We start from the raw sequence: 21529 nt of genomic DNA on the forward strand, positions 1-21529 counted from the left end.
CAAGGGTTTCCTTTTGAATGTCTCTACTGTTAAATACTGCAGCCGTGTTATGCAATGAAACTCTGAAACTCGTTAAAAGTGTATTGTCATAAATTGGGTTTCTGTTAACATACGAAAATGAAAAAAAAAATGTCATAAATCATGTTTCTATGAAGCAACGAAATGGAAAAATAATATTTTCATTTAAATATGTTTTTGTTAAACTACGAAATGTTGTCATAAGTCTGATTTCTGTTGATTTAGGACAATGAACAAAATATTGTCATAAATTAGGTTTCTGTTAAGCTACGAAATTGAAAGTTTATTGTCATATCATATTTCTGTTTAGCTACGAAATGTAAGAGTTCATTGTCATAAATCATGTTTCTGTTTAGCTACGAAATGTAAAAGTTTATTGTCATAAATCATGTTTCTGTTTAACTAAGAAATAGAATACTTGCACTGTTTCTAAAAGACACTTGTTACATTATTTTTTAAAAATATTTTTAGTATCCGAGATTACCCGCACTATCCGACTTTACCCGAAATTAAACTGGCGCATGGTTCCCTGTTTACAGATGCGTTCCGTTTATATAGCATATTGGAAACTAGAGTCAAAGGCCGGTAAGAAGCTCCTTTTATTTTTCGGATATATGGCGGCGCGAAATTCTACTTGTTTTCCCAAATATGTCTTTGAAGACATAAAGTATCCGGAAATACCCGACGGCGCTCTACTTATTCACTTCTTAATATATTAACACATATTTGTTGAATGGGTCTATAATTAAAATCTTTTCTCTTAAAATGTTATGAATAAAATAGATCATTTATGTTTATGTTACTTTAATGTCTTTATCTTTCTTAGAATAGCAATATACTGTAAAATGTATGAAGAAATTTACAAACCCCAAAAGAATCCAGCTTGTGGTGTATAAACCTTCCTGGAAAATCCTTTAACTGTTTAAGGTCATTGCATCAAGCCAAACATGAATCCTCAGTGGTTGATCTGTAAAATGAAAAAAAATACTGAAAAAGCCTGAAATGTAAGATAAAAATGCCCTGGGCAGTTAGCTCAGTACATAGAGTACAAAGGCTTCTATAAGAAGAGTAATAGGTTTGAATCCCAGGCAAGACTTTCAAAACAAAATGTATCTAAAGTTAATTCATTTTACAAAGTGGTTGTCAGTGACTTGCCAAGAACATTACAAAATGGTGAGGAATCCAGAAATAATGGCCAGGAGAACAGTATGAAATTTAACAAAAATTTGAAAAACTTTGCAAAAAACTGTCTCATTCCAAGTTAAAACAATATTTATGCCCTGTAGAAGTTTTATGTATGGACTGATTTGACATTGCAAGAAATAAGCAATTGAAGCTGACAATAGATGTGTTTCAACTGTTCCTGATCAGTCACTTTCATGGCATGGCTATATAAAATGATCAGGGCTTTAATTATGTAACTAAACACTATGACTGACTGTTGTGTTTTTGTCTGGCACCAGAGTCACAAAGTCTTCTTCCATAGAATCTAATTGTCTTGCATACTGATTCTACTGAATAAGAGTCAAAACCGATTAAAAAAAGTTTAATTCATCGCAGATTTAGTAAATAATATATAGTCTACAATACAGTGACACTTGTAAATAAAACGTGAATTGCGCTACCTCCAAACTGTCATTATCCGGGCTATTTTTCGAAAAGATATCGGACAAAACAGTCGATATGAACTCAAATAATATTTTTAAACCCTACATATCGTTTAAATACTTACTTACCCTGACATTCGTTAACTGTCATTCTTTATACAATCGAAATAAATCATCAAATAACTGTTTTTTGGTAGTTTCATTTTCTCTGCGACCTTCGATGTTTACAAATGGCGTGTCGATTCAAAGGGCGATAAATTATCAGTCATGTAAAATTTTTAAAGAAACGGAATTGCAAAACACGGAAATGTTTATGTCATTTCATTTATTTCTTGTCGCTAGGTAGAGTATTATTGAAAACAATAATGCATTAATTGCCGCGAACACGTGGTAACGTCCATCATTTTTTGTGACGTAACTTTAATCGATGTTTTCTCAAATGACGTAACGCCGAATTTGGACCCAAAATGTCATGGTGCGTCACATATAGATATATCACATGAGTATTCACATCTAGGAGTGTTATGTACAGATAATATGGACTTGAATAAGGCAGTGAATGAGAGCTGTTCGAAATTGCGCAGAACGTTTTTCAGCTTGGCTAATTGTGGTGTTCATGGTGACGGTTTACATCCCTTAACGTCAAAACACTTGTATGAAACTGTTGTTCTGTCAAAAGCTCTGTACGGCAGCGAACTCTGGGATAGCTTGGCATATTCTCACCTTCAGTCCCTAGAGAGGGCTCATCGCCAGTGCGTCAAGTTCATCCAACGTATGCCAAAATATACTAAAACTGATGTTGCGTTGAGCTTACTCGGAATGTATTCTATAAAGTCTTTCATCGACAAGCGAAAGTTACAGATATTTGGTCAGCTATGTGCACTTGACAATTCAAAAAGCATTAAAATTATTTTTGTTCAAAGACTATTAACTTTCATGGCGAACCCCCAAAAAGTGTTAGGCTGTATGCCGGACATATATAGGATTTTTGGAAAGTATGGTTTAAACCATGTGCTGAACACGTATATAAAAGATGTTTCTTTCCCCACAAAAAAGCAGTGGAAGTCAATGATAACAACCTCAATACATGAATATATTGATTTTGAATACAAGAATAAACAAATATGTGATGAAAGCATAAGGAAGCTGAACAGAATTCACAATACATTTGTACCATGTGCAATATGGAAATTCTGTCAACAATATAGAGATCAAGTAAATTTCTGTATAACAGACATTTCAATAATAAGCAGAATTTTCTCGTACCAGTTTATATGTGTGTGTAAAAAGTGTAATTTAGAAACTGATTCAATCGCAACTCACTTAACGATGTTTTGTAATGAAAATGATGCTGTACGTCATAAACTGTGGTGTTCGCTACATGATATATTAGGAGAAGAATTTGAGGTCTTTTGTAGCTTAAGTCCAGATATACAATTGTTTGAATTGCTAGCTGGCCTACCATCGTTTTACATGCAAGACAGTAAAAGGATTTCTTCTTTTAAAATGATTTTGAGACAATTACATTTTATGTGCAATATTTTAAATATTTAGATTTACAAAGTAAATATTTAATTTCATCTTGCATAAAATGAACATTATCCGTAATGCATTTGCTATATGGCTTTCCTCAGCAATATGCTTTCTTTTCGTTTCGCTAAGCATACTGATTAATGAGAGATATCCATATAATTCAGATTCCATCAAAAGATGTACATTTGTATTCTCATGTATTTTCAATACAATATATAATAATGTTTTTGTACAAGTGTAAATAACGTTTTCTATAATATGCTTAAATATGCTTTCTTCAAGTCTTATTCCAGACAATCTAAACGTTGTATGACTATAAACGGTTCATATGTATATATATATCATTTAATCACTTGCTAAGTAATCGTGTTTCATAATCATATCTGTATATTTACCACATTTGCATTTATATTTTCTCATTTCTGCTTAGATCATTGTATTCATTTTGTACATTGTATGTGACTCTTCAAATCTGGAGGAAATAAAGAAATCTTATCTTATCTTATCTTATCCTAAAGAATTAAAAAAACAAAAAGTCTAAAAATGCAATAAAAACTGAAGGGGGAGGGGGTGTATATATCGATATATGTTCTTTCTTTCAGAAGAATTCTTAACAGCGATCTTTGTCACGCTTTCAATGTAATGAAGTACATATTAAATATAGGAAGATTTATCTTTCTTGAAAAGTTTCTTCACCGTGAAGTTTAAATATGACCAATATTTACCTGAATAAAATTCATGACGCGAAAGTCAACGTTCTTAATCTTAAAAAAATCATTTGATTGCTACCAATGTAGTTCTCAGTCGATTCAATAAACATGCAAATTGTTATCATCATCTTTGGACATTATGTAAATATAAAATTTTCAACCACATGACGCGTAATGTTCATACTTGAATATTAAAAAACCTCCAATGTTTTAGTCACGTACTATCAAGATTCAATTTATTTTAAATTTGCAAGAATATTTCTAATGAAAACCGTTACATTCGCGCTAGTAACTACTGTAGCATAATTATTGTCTAAATTTGCGACTTTGAAAAAACTAGGGTTTCATCGAATTAGTGATAAAATCGCTATTTTAGCCTTATTTCATTGTTCATTTTGTATCAAACGTTGTCTTATACATTGTTCTAAATTCCCTGGAAAATGTATTCAGTTTTGTTTTGTTTTTTTTTTGTGGTAAGGTTATTGTGAAAAAGGCTACTGGTAGCGTAAGACAAGTTAAGTGATACGGGGTTAATTTACGACAGACTGAAGTAGAAAATTCGAAATAGAACGTTCTACAGGACGGTTGATTTGTATTTTACATGAAATAATATTTCATTTTGGTAAAATACTTCAAAGGATTCAACATTTTAGGCTCTTTTTCCAAATCTATAAAGAAGTAGCCGTAAAGAGAGCCTTTTGGTTTACACCTGAAATTCAATGTTAATAAGTACGGGTTTAGTCTGTTTTGGTCATAAAAATGTTTAATAGGTAACAACGAATGCATTAAAAACATTTTGATGAAAGAAAAATCGCTTATATGATCAACATTTTAGGCAAAATTCCTTACTTTAACGATTTTTGTGTCAATTTGTGACTTTCATTTTTGTAGTGTAAGTGGAGCGTTTTGAAAGCGATTCAGTGTATTAACTGGAAACATAATAATCTCGTTGAAATATTTAATCAAACACTGTTGCCACTGGACGGGCGCCATTGAGACAGATATTCCATTCAGCTTGCCAGACACCATTAAAATGCCCACCAAGACCTATATCCGTCCATCTATAGTGTACTCTGTTCTTGCTAGTATTCCAGTATCAACAGCTACCGCTGAACGATTATTCAGTGTAATGAGACGAGTAAGACATACTTGCGGAACACAGTGACCACTGACAGGCTATTGGGACTTGGGCTGTTAAATGTTTACCGGGAAAAGGAATTGAACAGCAAGTCTGTTCTAGACAACTTCACTAGAACGTAGAATAGGAAATTGGCGCTTATTTTTGAATAAACTGAAACATGTTGTTAAATGTCTGTACGTCGGGGTTATGTTGTTCGTTGTTTGTTTTGTCAAGTGCGACGTAACCACTGTATTTTACATCCGTCAATTCGATATTCTACCATCAGAATAATATGCATATAATATTATTACACGACTTTATACAAATTAAAGTTATACTACTAAATTTAAGTTAACATTATTTACCAGGCCGAAATATCTTCTTTTTTTTTTGTGAAATTAATTTTTTTTTAATTCATTATTTGTGGAGAAACGTCATTAGAAACACATCGCGGAAGTGAGCATTAAAATGTTTTCTCTACATTTTTTGAAACGAAAAAGATTTAAGTGACAATCGCTTGTAATGTCCAAAAATCCACTTTGAAAAATAAATGTTATTACATGAAACCCTGGTATTTAACACGTTTTGTTGACTCTGTTTCTTGTGAAAATACTCCCAGATTGCACCAAAAACGTTCTAGGAAACGAAAATTTTTCGGGGGAGCATGCCCCCGAACCCCCCTAGAATGCTTGCGTACACATTCTCCAAGGCCTAGCTACGCCCCTGACTTTACTTATGTTTCATCTCCCGTACTATGTCAGATCCAACTATGGATATAAATCGTAATTTCTGTTCTTCTGCCCAGAACATAGGATGTCTGGAAAAAAGATATAGAATAAAACATTCTTGCATAAAAACTACTTTTTTCACTGGATCCGCCCATGTATTAACGGGAGAAAAAATCGTGTGCAAACAAGGCAATTCACGTGCTGTTAATACATGATTTTTATTTTGCAGGGACGTATGTAGATTCTATGTATTTCTGCGCAGACTGATATTTGGCATCTGCATCTTGTTTCTTCCATAATAACCTCTTCTTGTAGCATTATAGATACAATGTAATCCATAGTATGTTTAGCTGTATCAGTTTCCAACCCCAAACGTAGCCTACTGCCCCCATCAATGTACGCACTAGCTTCTCTTAGAGTTTACTCCCTTTACAAAGCGTCTGTTCAGTTATTGTAAATAACTGTGAATAAATAAGTATCGCGTGTAACTTGTGCTATTGCCCGTTTTTATGTATTATATTAATGATTTTTGTTAGTATCAGTCGGTTTGTTTTTACCCGATTGTTCGCAGAATTCATATAATAAACCTCGAAAGCTAGTCACTAGCTTCGTACTCATCCGTACTCTGTTTGTTCGTACTCAGAATAATTCGAATGTAAAGTTGTTATTCTTAAAATAATTGTGTTCCTGTTTATCAAATTTTTTAGTTATATGCAAAATTGTGTAATGTAACGTTTGTAATAACTAAAAAATAATAATAAGATGCTCAAAAACCTTCAAATCACGCTTTTAGTAGTGTTGTTGTTATGTGTGCCCCGGTTATGGATATTTAAAACATGTTTACCGTTTCCAAGAACAACAAGAATGGTAAATAAAAAATGTACCGGAATCGTCAAGTCATCACATATGAAAACAATGCATTTAGTCGTCGTGTAATGTTTTTTATGCAAGAATAGCGACAATACACGTTTGTTTTGTGTATTAACGCCTGCAGAAGCCCTTGGGATATATTTGTGACCTCGACCTTCGGTCTCGGTCACAAACAATCCCGCGGGCTTCTGCAGACGTTAATACACAAAAAAAAACGTGTATTATCCCTACAATATTTCTAGTACGCACAATTTCACATTTTCGCAAGTGAACAATTATTATGTTTGATCTGATACAAAACAAATACAGTTTCCTTTTAAAAGGTTTTGCAATCTAAAATCCTCAATGTAAGTTGTAAACTACTTTCTCTCTTATTTTTTGTTTGTGTTCGAAACATCCACCTTTTTAACGCCCGTTTGAAAAACGGGACGTATTATGGGAACGCCCCTGGCGGGCGGTTGGGCGGGCGGCGTCCACAGACTGTCCGGAGCATATTTTCTTCATGCATAGAGGATTTAGATGAAACTTGGCACAATTGTTCACCATCATGAGACGGAGTGTCTTGCGCAAGAACCAGGTCCCTAGGCTAAGGTCAAGGTCACACTTATAGGTCAAATGTCAAATTCAAGAATGACCTTGTCCGGAGCATATCTTCTTCATGCATTGGAGGGATTTTGATGAAAGTTGGCATAATTGTTCACCATCATGAGACGGAGTGTCTTGCGCAAGAACCAGGTCCGGTCCATCGGTCTAACGTCAAGGTCACACTTAGAGATCAAAGGATACAAGAATGAAAACTTTGTCCGGAGCATTTCTTCTTCATGCATGGAGGGATTTTGATATAACTTGGCACAAATGTTCACCACCACGAGACGGAGTGCCATGCACAAGAACCAGGTCCCTAGGTCTAAGGTCAAGGTCACACTTAGAGGCCAAATGTCAGATACAAGAATGACTGTCGGAGCATTTCTTCTTCATGCATGGAGGGATTTTGATGTAACCTGGCACAATTGTACACCATCATGAGACGGAGTGTCATGCGCAGGTCCCTTCTTTAGAATTACTTCCATTTGTTGTTACTATAAATAGCTTATATTGAAACTTTTTCATTACTAGTCGTAGGGAAAAATCGAGACCACTTTTCTGTTGTACAACATGCATGTTACATCCAATATTGATGTGTATTTTGACCTATCTCTATCTGGTAAGGATTTTTGTGTGGACTTACATTTTTTTTTAAGATTAACTTCCCTTAGTTGTTACTATAAATAACTTATATTGTAACTTTTTTATTATTGACCGTAGGGAAAAACCAAGACCACTTTTCTGTGGTACAACATAGATGTTACTTTCAAATTTTAGGTGTATTTTAAGGTATCTCTACCGGGTAAGGAGTTTTTTGTGGACTTAGAAAAACAAAAGAATTACAATAATGACTAAAAAACCACAAAATTAAAATTCCATTTGCAAATACAGGCGCTACAGTAAAGTAATTTGCTGTGACGGGCGTATATTGTGACACTCTGGCACTCTTGTTTCACCTAAATCACCTATTATTACCTCCCTTGTCCATCTCGGTTGCGCAACCATAATAAATTGAAAATAGAATTGCGAATCTAGACGCTGTTTAAAACTTGCATTTTGTTTATCAAATGCAAATGTAAAACTGGAAATTATGTTGAAATCCAAAAAATAGTCCACCTTTTAAATAGTTTTATATTAAAGGGAGGTAATCATAAAAAATCATAAAAAGTAATAAAATATAGATTTTCAAAAGAGATCTAATTCTATGTAATGGCTCTTTGTAATGGCCCTCCGAGCATGTTTATCGCAGATCCTAACATGGCTCGATTTGATTTCCAGTTAAAAAAGAAGGAAGTTAAGCTCTGTATATTCTTCGATAAACAACGGTTGACGCGCGGACCGGTAAGAGAGCGTTATGACGTCAATTATGACGTCAGATTGCCGCATGTAGTCCGATACATTACTCCTCGTGTAAATGAAGTCTAGCATAATATTAATTGAAATGCGTCAATGGGCATGTCAGAATGAAAACAATCAAGGCCTTCTTGTGATTGATCGTGTAATTTACCACGTTTCATCGTTCAGTTGCTTCAATATTTAACCACTCGGGCTAACGCCCTTGTGGTTCAATTCCTACGCATCTGAACTCAACCGTGGTAAGTTACACGATAAATCACTCGAAGGCCTTGATTATTTGTTAATTCTAATATGCTTGTCTCTGTTAAACACTTGCGCTTGAATGACGTCACGTTAACGTGCGATAACGTCAAAGCTTTTGTGGCGACCAAGAAAGAACGCTTCTATAATTTATTTACTGTTTTAGATTAGACATATTAGAATCGAAATAATTTATAGCACAGAGTGTTTTATACACTCGGGCGGTAATACATCGTACAAATAATTTCACTCGGGCTGCGCCCTCGTGCAATTATTACGCCTGGCGTATAACCCCCGATCGTGCATAAATAGTGTTAAAACACTCTTTTGCTATAAATTATTTCTTAAACATACAGAGGTTGATCTCCTTCTTTGTTAAACTGGAAATCAAATCGAGCAATATTAGAATTTTAATCACACACACTGTATCGATAGCGTATGGTATATAATTTTGTCCAGTAGATTTGGTACTCCTAAAATGTTGTTTGGTTGAAATCAAATGGACTGTATAGAAAAAAGGTCAATCTTTATATATGAAAAAATGCAAAGGTTATGGCTGCATTGTAATCATACTGTTCATGACAAACAATCAGTATAGAAGATACTGTACGTCTGCTTTGTTTGAAACTAACTGCATTTACTAAGTCATCTTCACAGACAATAAGCATAAACACAAGTTAACAACTTTATTTTTGTTTTTGGAATACCAGATTTCTATATTACATAGTTGAATAAACAAAATACGTGCCACAATTTCCTACATATAAGTCAAATATTTAAAACTTTTCAAGATTTATCTTCAACTCCAGCTCATACTTATCATTCTATGCAAGCTGATTAAGTAAGCTTGTACTTGAGAATTGTGTTACATTTTGATCTGTAAGTACTCAGAAAAAGTGAGTCTGATTCTCTATTAAAACACAAGGCCTGTGGACGCTCTATCTTGTTCAGTACAGTTTTTATTTTCTTGTTTTCTGATGACAGCAGATGTAAATTGTCTTTTCCACGGTTGCAAACTAGCACTGACCCGTCGCTGTAAACGGCAATTCCTTGCGGGTCTGAGAGGTTTGTATCTTTGTATATATCAAGTACCTTTCCTGATGTAGTGACTTTAGTCACTGAATTAGTAAGGTAATCAGAAACATAAATACAGTTCCCGTCTCGATCTACAGCTACGTAACACGGATTTCTAAATAAAGCCTTCCCGTTGCTGTCAGTATCAATCCTCTGTATAACTTTCCCATCCAGACTCAGAATCTCTACTTTTGGAGGACTGATATAAGATACAACAAGCCTGTCATTGCTGAAAGCTATCCCATAACAATTTCCATTTACAGCAAGGTCGCGAATCTTTGACAGACCACTTCTAAAGGACAAGAGACATATCTTTCTCCCATCGGTCACAGTAACTGCTAGCTGATCGTCTGAAACGTATGTTATATCCCAATGTTTATCTGTAAGTTTGAGCTCAGAAGTAATTTTATCAGATTTGATATCAATCAGTTTCACCGAGTAATTGTTATAATCAGTGCACACAAGTGTATCAGGAGCTACAGCTACCATTCCTGTGATCCAACATTCTCCATCAGTAGAAGATTTTGCGCTGACTTCTCCAGTAACAGTTGGTGTTAAATCTTGGAGACGTCTTGGAGACATGACCTGGCGATTTCTTATTTGTTTTGGTCGAAGATCACCGAGAGAACCTTTTTTCGTTTGAAAATATTCTAGGATTTGATTGCTTTTCTCAAACGTATACATACTGGGCTCATTTATTTCGTACAGAAATTTCAGTTCCTCTCCTATCTTCTTCAGGCGAAAACTTATTTGTTTCGCTTGCACAAATAAATCCCCGGAATGCTTCGCTTGTGAAGTAAGCTGTGAATGGATGTCTTCGAGTTCGCGTTTCATCGGTTGTAACTGATTTTCAACAGCCTTTAATAATTTGTCAGCTTTCGTTTTCTGTGATTCGCATTGATCCAGTAGTTTTTGTTCCATATCTTCCAAATACTTATCTACTTGTTTCCGAAACGCTCGAATATCCCCTACAGCTTTAGCACACAGTCTATAAACTTCTTTACCATCTTCTTCAATCTCTTTCTTCAGTGATTTAGCATTTTTCTCAAGCTGCTTAGCCCTTGTAACGAGTTGTTCATATTCCTCGCCATCTATAAAATCCTTAGAAATATCGGGAATGTAATCGATCTTACACGATTTATGATCCAGAATCATACAGTCTCCGCATCCAACTGCATCATGCTGCTTGCAGAAAAACTTTACAATTTCCGAGGCATGTTTCGTACAGGTCAAAGTACATCCATATTTAGCTGACGCTGGTGTCCTAGCTTTCGGCATGTTATGTTTATCCAGAAGAACATGATGTCTACTCGGGGTTGGTTTACAATGATATTTGTAACAGGTAATGCATAAATATTCCTGACAATTTTGACAGAATCCCGCTGCTTCAACATGGTGTCCTTCACCTGCGCATGGTTGACATGAAAACTCAAAGTCATCTGCTGAACCTCTTGATAAACTCAAGTTTCTGCCGTTTGATGTCCTTCGACCAGACACCTCCATTTTAGAACAGATACCTTCTTCAACTTTAGAATATCCAACCTCATATACACATTTGAGCTCTAAATTTTGTTTAACCCTAGATAACGTGTTTATCTAAAACCTCGCACAGACTTGTCAATATTTGATAAAAATTCACTTCCTGCTTGTAATCACGTGATTTTATATCAAAAGGTCGAATATCATTAACATGTTTACAATAAAGGCGGCTTTAAAGGTTGAAACTGTTAGTGCTTTCAAGAAATTTCACAAGATCTGTGTAATTGTAGCGGTCGACTATTTGAATCCGTGTCACACAATAATAGCGTATATACAAAAGTTTTACCGAAATTTTCTATGCAGCAAAGGGAGCAAAATCTGTAAACTTAAAGACGATGACTTCGAACGTACAATAGAGTTTGAGAAACTTGTTTAGATGTGAAGATGTAAAAAATAAATATAAAAAATTTAATAGATCCCAGTCAAAAGGGGACATTACTTAATTGAAATGTAAGCCACACTGATGAAACCTGTCACGTGCGCCCTACCCATGATGCCAAAGATGTGTGTGGTGTTAGAAAACATTTGGTCTGGTAGTTTCTGAGAAACATGCATACATGTAAAACTTTCGCATTTTTTTGTGTTAAGAATTGGCACAATTTTAACAAAATGTAAGCTGGAGTTTTGAAAATATTTTGTCTGGTAGTTTCTGAGAAATATGCTTACATGCAAAACTCACAAAACTTCTAAGTTAAAATTTTGACATAATAAAAGCCAGATGTACGTACCGTTTCTTGTTATATTAAATCATGATCGAAACTATGATAGCGATAGCTAAAACCACAATGACGAAAGTCGAAACTACGATGATGAAAGTGGAAACTACCTTTGAGAAAACAAGATTGAAAATAGGATGGCGAAAGTCAAAACCAAGACGGTGAAAGTCGAAACCACGATAATTTAAATCATCGTTTTCAACATTGAAGTGTCGTGTTTCCGTGCCAGTTTTTATCATCATAGTTTCGTATTTTCACCATTGTAGTTTCGAATTACTACTTTCATCATCGTAATGTCGTGCCTTCATCCTCCTAGTTTCGGCTTCGTTACCGTGGGTTCAAACATCGTGATTTGGGGAGCAAAATAAAAATCCGACGGTCCAAATAGAACACCGTATATATCTAAATGATTAAACTTCATATATTATGCGCATATAAACTTGTAATAATAATTCAATTTCCTTTAGTAATCAGCAGGTCATATTTTAAAGGTCGCTGATCAATCGATCAACGCATAAAGCTACCTGCGTTTTTGTCTCAATCACGGTGTGTCTTTAAAGGATCAGCCTTTATAGTTAATCTTTAGCATGCTGTAGTATATGATATGTAGCATTTTGATCTTAGATTGTGATTTGTCGTTGATATAATCATTGTTTGGAATTCAGATGCGAAGGAATTATATCACGAGGGCGCAGCACGAGTGATATTGTAATACGCATCTGAACAACAAACAATGATTTATTCAGAAAAATGAATTGTTGTATACTATATAACACACACTTTTTTGCCTTCTTTGTTTAAATATCTGCATTTACTAAGCCATGGCACTACTACATCTGCATTACTGACATTTCTATAATATCTGCCATGTGCTTGTCTATGTGCGTACCCTCGTCTGTTGCATTACTTTGTCAGCAATTACTGGTGTTTGTATATAAGCTTATTTATAGTCGCCACCGGTAATCCATATGGACGACTCCTCCAGAAGACTGTTAGTAGGAAGATAGTGCAAGATACAAAAGACGCTCCAGTTCCAGAAGCTTTCCTGGTTCTTTAGCGTGCCAGGTGTAAAGCACCCATACAATGGACTATTATCCCAATGTTAGTAATTTTTAGTTGGAGGAGCGGGGCTCGAACTCACGACCCTGGTTTCGTAGGCAGACAGTGTTGCTACTGGACCACTGTGTCCGCTCTCAATTACTGGTCTATGACATTATCTGTAATCGATGAAAAAGTGCCCTCTCGAGCTTCTAAACGAATCCATAATGGCGCAGTGCGCCTCACGCGCCATAATCATAATGGCCTCGGGTAACCGGAACGTCAGCGCGTTCTGACGTTGACGTCATATAGCAACGTCATTGTGGGGGACGAAAGGATGGTGAATCATTTGCATATCGACTGTCAAATATTGATGGCACTGTTGATGAAAAAATCAATACAAATTATGCTTAGGCCCTACAAATTTGTAGAAAAAATATGTAAAATGAAAATTCAAAGACGAATATGAAGCGTAGGTATATAATAAAAAGGTCAATAAACGGCTGGTTGTGCCCACGGGCAATTATGACATTAGGTGTGCCATTATGGCAAGAAGACACAACCGAGCCGTATATTAACCTCTTATTACATGAGTACCTATAAATAGTAACAAATTTGTGCTGAAAATTCTCCTGTTATCGCATTACGTCATGCATTATCACATTATCATAATTAGCCCCGGGGCCATTATCGATAATGGCCCTGACGTTAGCGCGGGAAATTAACGTCCGTAAACAGAAATGACGTCATGACGTTTCATGGAGGTAAAAAAGCGAACATTTCAGTTTTTAGTTTTATTATCTTGAGCGTAACGTCGTATATTCATGATATGAGCCGTGCCATGGGAAAACCAACATAGTGGCTTTGCGACCAGCATGGATCCAGAACAGCCTGCGCATTCGCGCAGTCTGGTCAGGATCCATGCTGTTCGCTTTCAAAGCCTATTGCAATTAAAGAAACCGTTAGCGAACAGCATGGATCCTGACCAGACTGTGCGGATGCGCAGGCTGGTCTGGATCCATGCTGGTCGCAAAGCCACTATGTTGGTTTTCCCATGGCATGACTCATATAACTTTTTTCAATCCTAAATTATGCTATAAGCAACACAGTACAACTATCAAGGCATTTGATTTTATACAGTATATAGTCTCTTATACATATAATATAGAAACTGAAAAACTGAAAATTATTATGCCAGTACTCATAAAAATGACACACTAAACTTTTCTTACCATATTATAGGTAAACATGTAATAAACAGGTAAATACATGGTAGAGCGCTGCCTTTGAGTGATAATGGCCCTGGAAGAAGATAATAGCCCTCAGGCTAAAGCCCTCGGGCTATTATCACCTTACTAGGACCATTATCACTCAAGGCACCGCTCTCCCATATATTAACCTATACTTAATGAAGTAAAATGTTTGATCAAATGAAAGCGCTATATCTAGATGCAAATATCACGTCGACGTGACGTCAACATAATATCGTTGTGATGATTTAAGCATAACTAGTCATGTTAAAACACCGTGTAATATCTTTGACATTTATCTTTTCTTACTGTCAGTGTAAGACAGCTGTTTTCCCAACCCTCGGGACAATTTGGATAAAAAACCTCGCTAACGCTCGGTTTTCCATTCCACACTGTCCCTCGGGTAGAGGAAAACCCCGTCTTACACAGGCAGGCATGTAAGATCCTTAATTATAATCTTTGAGGTCGACCTTCGGTCGTGGTCACCAACAAAGCCCATGGGCTTCTGCAGACGTTAATACACATAATTTGTATTATCCATATTTCAAAGTTATATGAAATGTATGCTCCGGATACAAAATATGACGGACAAATTATTCGCAACCCTCGGGACAGTTTGGATATAAAAAAAACCCTCGTTAGCTCGGTTTTTCATTCCACACTGTCTCTCGGGTCTGCCGAGTTTAAGACTTGAGCGGTGCGCCCGAGGGTTGGGATTTCCGATCTTCACCGAACACCAATGATGGATTCTATTTCTCACTTACCACAACAGAAACAATAAAAACAAGCATGAAAATATGAAACTATTTAAAACGCGGGAAATTGACGTCCGTAAGCAGAAGTGACGTCGTGACATTTCAGTGACGCACAATAACAAAGTTCCGCTTTAGTTTTATCGTTTGTAGCGTAACGGTACGTTCTTATCATAAAGTAATGAATTTTGAATCGAGAAATACACTATAAGGAACGGAGAGAAAAGATAAAGGTAGATTCTACCTGATTTTTAATTATTTCACATAAATAATATGTATATTCAGTGCATGAAGTAGTCCGTCACAGGAGTGTGGGATAACCCATGTGAGATTAATAATATCTGAAGAAGCTTTCGTGTGTACTGGTCCTCCGTAAGGATTTTAATTTACCCAACATACTAAACTTTTTTACCTATATAAGAATACAGTGCGGCAACAAATGAAGGTTTTAAATGAGGTCGTAGAAATTTAGCGGTGTGCCGTAACCATGGAAACGGCTACAGAAGCTGATAATCGCGGAAACTAAAAATCTTTCTTTTGTCATATTTCAAAAAGTAATGGTATTAGAAACTTGATTTTTTCACATTTTTATTAAGTTATGAATACCTATTGTTTGCAGTGATTATATTTTAAATATCTTATTAAATTTCTTAATTGTCGTCAGCACGTGCAATTTTAATTATTAGCATGTGCATTCAGTTGTGAACCAACAAGATGCCTCTTTTAATCAGAAAATGTTTTCTGGAATTAATTACAACTATTGCTGATTTTTGGCTTGAAAATATTGTATAATACGCATTCAATTAAAATTCTAAAAATTTTGATACGTCTGTTTAACACCATTTCATATATCAATGCATCGGATTGCATGCCATATACGTTAATTATTCGCTTCCTTTTTCAATATACATGGACAATGAAGTTAGGGAATAACTCGTTGAATCTCGGCTTGGAATATTTAACATAATTATATAAATAAATATGAAAAAAAAAATGATTATCAAATTAATTGTTAAAAACATGTGAATAAATTATGTTTTTTTTTTTTTTTGTTGTTGTTTTTATGTGACATTGTTACCTGTCAGTATTGTATAGATACGCTTAACATATAATGCATGCATAAAATTGTTCTCATTTTCGCTGATATTTTTACTATTACTGTTACGAATTCAAATATTCTAGATTTCATACTTCTATCACTTTAATAATTAATCATATTGGACTTCTCTCTATAATTTAGCGGTACAATAATGGGAGTAAACTAGGCCTAGCGTAAAGACTTCCAGTGTGTGTGTGTGTGTTTAACGTTTTTTTCAACAATTTTTCAGTCATATAAACGACGGTGTCTACTTGTAGCAGTGAGCACAATGCCCAACTTTATAGTGCTGCCTCACTGGAATATCACGCCGTAGACACGTGGCATGATACCCCACCCAGTCACATTATACTGTCACCGGGCTGACCAGTCCTAGCACTATCCCCTTAATGCTGAGCGCCAAGCGAAGAAGCTGCTAGTACCATTTTTTACGTCTTTGGTATGACGCGGCCGGGGATCGAACCCACGACCTCCCGCACTCGAAGCGGACGCTCTACCACTAGGCTACCGAGGCAGTCCAGTGTGTGTAGAACGGTTCTAAAATGGTGATGCTAATGTACATGTTTATATGGAAACCTGGTGCGCCATGTAATTTGTCAATTGCTAAATAATCAGGTAACAATGCTAAATGCCAAACACCTTATGCAAAATGTTTTGAAAACGAAATGACATTTATTAAGTACTATTGAAGGCTATGGAAAGCCGGTGTGCTATGCTCATTGCCAAATGCTTAATGACAAACATTATTGCAAAATGCTATTTGCTATATGCTTAATATAAAATATTGCCTGTGAAATGGTACATTTGTAATTGTCAAACAATAAATGATAATTGTTAATTGCAAATACGAAACAATAAATGCCAAATGCGTATTGCTAAGTACTTATTCAGATAAAGAGCTGAATATATCAGTGTATAAATGCATCCTGTAAATAGTCATTGGCCTTTGTAACATAACTTTGTCTCTATTAAAATATTTCTTAACATTTTAGAGCGAAAAGTTTCGATCATGTCATCTCATAACCCTCAGAACATGTTATTGCTTCAAATCGGGCTGATAGAACTTCATATGTTTTCACGTGATTAAAAGTAACAGTCATTAGTGTAAGGGGTACAGATTATCAATTCACAAAGTTAAAGCATTGGACGAGTAGTATTTGTCATTTGGCAATAGTTATAGGCATTTAGCACAAAGGATATGGCATATGGCATTTGATATGTATTGAAGGCCGGTGCGCCATGAATATAGCCAAATGTTAAATGACAATTATGTAATGCATTTTGCCAATAACTTAATGCTAAACACCTAATACTTAATGCTAAATGCCAATCACTTAATGCAAAATGCCAAATACTTTATATAAAATGCAACATACCAAATGCGATATGCCTATGGAAGGTCAATGCGCAATGGTAACTGCTAAAATGATAAATGCTTTTTTGTTAAAACAATAAATGTCAAAATGCTCATTGCTAAGTTTCCATTGAAAAAAAAGTGCTGAATATATCAGTTATATAATCATTGCCCTTCGTTACATAACTTTTTTCTCTTTTACATATCTTAGTCTACTATATAATAAACATTTTACAGCAAAATGTTTCGGTCCCATGTCCCTGTAACATCTGCAACGTTATTGCTTTGAATTAGACAGGCAGCACATTTATTTTTTTATCTAATAAGTAAAAGTTACATTCATTAATTGAAGAGATAAAGATCACAAAGATTGATAATCTGAGAACTAGCATTTATCATTTGACAAAAAAGAATTTGTTTTCGTCATCTTCTTCTCGTTCGCAACTACACTGTCAGACCAGTTGCCTTGGCGAAACTTGTGGTTTGCCGCAGATCCTCAATGCCTCCATACAGTTTCTGGTGCATTGAGGTATCTATCGGCCAAGTCGCAGCTCCTTCATGGTCATGCCTTTTTACATCTCCGAAGTATATGCTCCGCAGTCTGATCTTCCTCACCATATGAACAAGTTGGCGATGGTGCCAGTCTGTATTTCTTGTACGTGTAAGCATTGAGCTTGTTGTGACCGAGAGAAGCCTGACCAACATCACTTGTTCAAGGAGATGAAAAACATCTTTCTCTATCCTTGATCTCGTTATTGCCTTGATGATAGTGACTTCTTGTAACTCACAGGTTTTGTTGGTTGTTCTGACTGAGCTTCTAGCTAAGCCAGTTTGTCAGCCTCTTCATTGCCTGCAAGTCCACAATGGATGTAATCCACTGAAGTGCTACTTTGCACGTTATACTCAGGCTCTGCATTCTATTGGCTAGTGCGGAGCTTTATTGTTGATCAGAACTTCCATAACAGAGAGTGCATATATGAGAAAGACGGCTGAGGAGCTTTCCTCTGCCGAGTCTTCAACCATTGAGACGGCCTTCATGAGTGCTTCAGTCTCTGCCTTGTAATTGCTGCAATGTTTTCCTGTGGCTGCATGTAGAGCTTTTATGACATTTAGCATTTTGTATACGGCATATAGTATTTTGTATGTAGCATTTAGCATTAAGTATGTGACATTAACATTAAGCTATTGACATTTAGCATTAACAACTTCTTATTTAGCATTTGGAAGTTAGCATAGCGCATCGGTCCCCACTAACTACGCAGGGACAATGAGCCCCAGTGTTACGAAAAGAGAAGTTCGCCAAGCTTGTAAGATGATGTTAGATGATCTGTTTTTGCAATTCAAAATGTAGTTCCATGTTATTGATGAGATCTTGTATTTGGGGTTTGGCCATCCACACTTGTCTTATCTTATCTTGAAATGGGGAGGGGGGGGGGGGGGGGGGGTGAAAGAGAGAGAGAGGAGGGGATCCGGGGTTTGGCCATCCACAGTTATTCATTAACACTTGTTTTATCTTATCTTGAAATGCGTCCTTACACATAGTCTTATACTTACGTTCTGTTTGCTTTTTAAAACGAGATCATGGTATATGTATGTTTTCAATGTTTAGAATGTAAGTCATCATAGTAAAACGATCATTTGGATTTCATTTTAATTTTCAATTTGTCAATAAACTGCAGTAAAGTGTTTTGTATATGAAAGAACTAGAAATATGCGATTTATTGAAGCAACGGAGCCGGAATGAAAATGTATAAAGATAACATTGCAAACTGTCACTTTAACATATGTAATTTTCTTCGTAACCGCATGCAGATAATGTATATTGCTACTACAAATGTGCATGAAAGAAATACAGACATACTCTTTCAAAAACATCGTATTTTCCTTTTATTATTCTATCCGGTCTATATACAAAATATATAGTACTTGATAACATAGCGATGATGTTAATATCTCCGGAAAGTGTATTGCATAATACGAGATTTCAACAGTGTAGCAATAAGTGACCCACCCCGAAAATAAGAAACATGCAAAACATTATTATTATTTCGCAATTTTCATCGTACATTCTTTCTACATGTACATTAGCATCACTTCGGTAGAACCGCTCTACACACACTGGAAGCCTTTATTCTAGGCCTAGTTTACTCCCATAATGGTTGCGTATCTATACAATACTGACAGCTAACAAAAGACAGTGTCACAAAAACAATTTATCCACATGTTTTCCAACCATTAATTAAATAAACTTTATTGTTTTTCATATAATATCTATTAAATATTCCAAGCCGATATTTAACGCATTATTAATTAACTTCATTGTCCATATGTATTGAAAAAGGAAGCGACTTAATAGCCTATATGGCATGCAATCCGTTGCATTAATATATAAAATGATGTTAAACAGACGTATCAAAATTTTTAGAATTTTAATTGCATGCGTATTATATAACATTTTCAAACCAAAAATCAGCAGTAGTTGTAATTAAGTCCAGAAAACATTTTCTGATTAAAAAAGGCACCTTGTTGGTTTACAACTGAATGCACGTGCTTATTACTAAAATTGCACGTGCTGGCGAGAATTAAGAAATTAAATAAGATATTTAGAATACAATCACTGCAAATAATAGGTATTTATAACTTAATGAAAATTCGAAAAAATCAAGTTTCTAATTCTACCACCTTTCGAAATATGACACAAGAAAGTTTTTTAAGTTTCCGCGATTACCAGCTTCTGTAGCCGTTTTCATGGTTACGGCACACCGCTAGATTTCTACGACCGATCTTAAAAGTCAGTTCTTACTTTACTTAATTAAAAAAGTTTTGTATGATGGGTAAATTAAGTATGGCATATATTTTGAAAGATTCCTCGTATATAATATCAACGCAAGAAGGGCGTATCTACATATAATTATTATATGTAGATACGCCCTTATTGCGTTGAACCCTCGATCTGTCATGTGTTTACGTATCGGACAGAAATATCCGTCCCGAGGGCACCTGCGCATTGGGCGGTAATGAGGCTTGCCGAATTACCGTCCATGCGCAGGTGGCCGAGGGACGGATATTTCCATCCGATTCGTAAACACATGACTGATATTTTTTCTTGCATATCGTATACATGTTAGCATTTTATTCTGGCAGATTATTTTTCTTGCATAACGTATTTTACAAATAACAGATAGGAATACTTTCTTTGTAGCACTCTTTCTTATAGTAGAGCGCGGGAAATTAACGTCCGTAAGCAGAAGTGACGTCATGATGTTTTGCGTTACGCACAATAACAAAGTTCCACTTTAGTATTATCGTTTGTAGCGTAACGTTATGTTCTTACGGTAAACTAACGTATTTTCAATCGAGAAATATACTATAAGGAACGGAGAGAAACTATCAAGGTACCTGCTTTTTTCGTGTTTTTACATAAACAATATTTTATCAGTGCATGAACAACTAGTTGTCATTAACAGCACGAGAGTCATCTGGCATGGGGGGTGCCAGATGGGGTTTTCTTGCATACCAGACGGGGATTTCTGGTAATTTTACCGGTGCTGGAATATAAGGATCTTACATGCCTGCCTGTGTAAGACGGGGTTTTCCCTACCCGAGGGACAGTGTGGAATGGAAAACCGAGCGTTAGCGAGGTTTTTTATCCATGCTGTTCCGAGGGTAGGGAAAACAGCTGTCTTACACAGGCAGACATGTTAGATCATTTTTCTTGCCTATCATGTTCAAAATAGATCGTGGAGACAAATAGGTTTGGGTATTTCCTGACATTATTTATAAAGTTTATGACGTCACAATGGTACCGGTACAAGGTGACGTCACCTTAGTGCACGCTATTTTAGACAAGGTTTTTCCCTAGGGAAAGACAGGAATATCTATCCCCGACGCGTGCTCGGATAAATGTATACTTTCCCCGCTAGGTAGGCAAGAAAAATCCATC

At 35.7% G+C, this 21529-nt stretch overlaps 1 protein-coding gene across 1 annotated transcript; it reads right to left on the minus strand.

Annotated features, from left to right (window-relative positions):
- Window positions 1-9536: 9536 nt before the first annotated feature.
- Window positions 9537-11442, minus strand: LOC128552360 (uncharacterized). Its single transcript, XM_053533387.1, has one exon. The coding sequence runs from the start codon at window positions 11342-11344 to the stop codon at window positions 9605-9607; it is 1740 nt and encodes a 579-aa protein (XP_053389362.1). The 5' UTR covers window positions 11345-11442; the 3' UTR covers window positions 9537-9604.
- Window positions 11443-21529: the final 10087 nt, after the last annotated feature.

This window comes from Mercenaria mercenaria, unplaced genomic scaffold, assembly GCF_021730395.1.
Source record: "Mercenaria mercenaria strain notata unplaced genomic scaffold, MADL_Memer_1 contig_2464, whole genome shotgun sequence".
Lineage (NCBI taxonomy): Eukaryota > Metazoa > Mollusca > Bivalvia > Venerida > Veneridae > Mercenaria > Mercenaria mercenaria.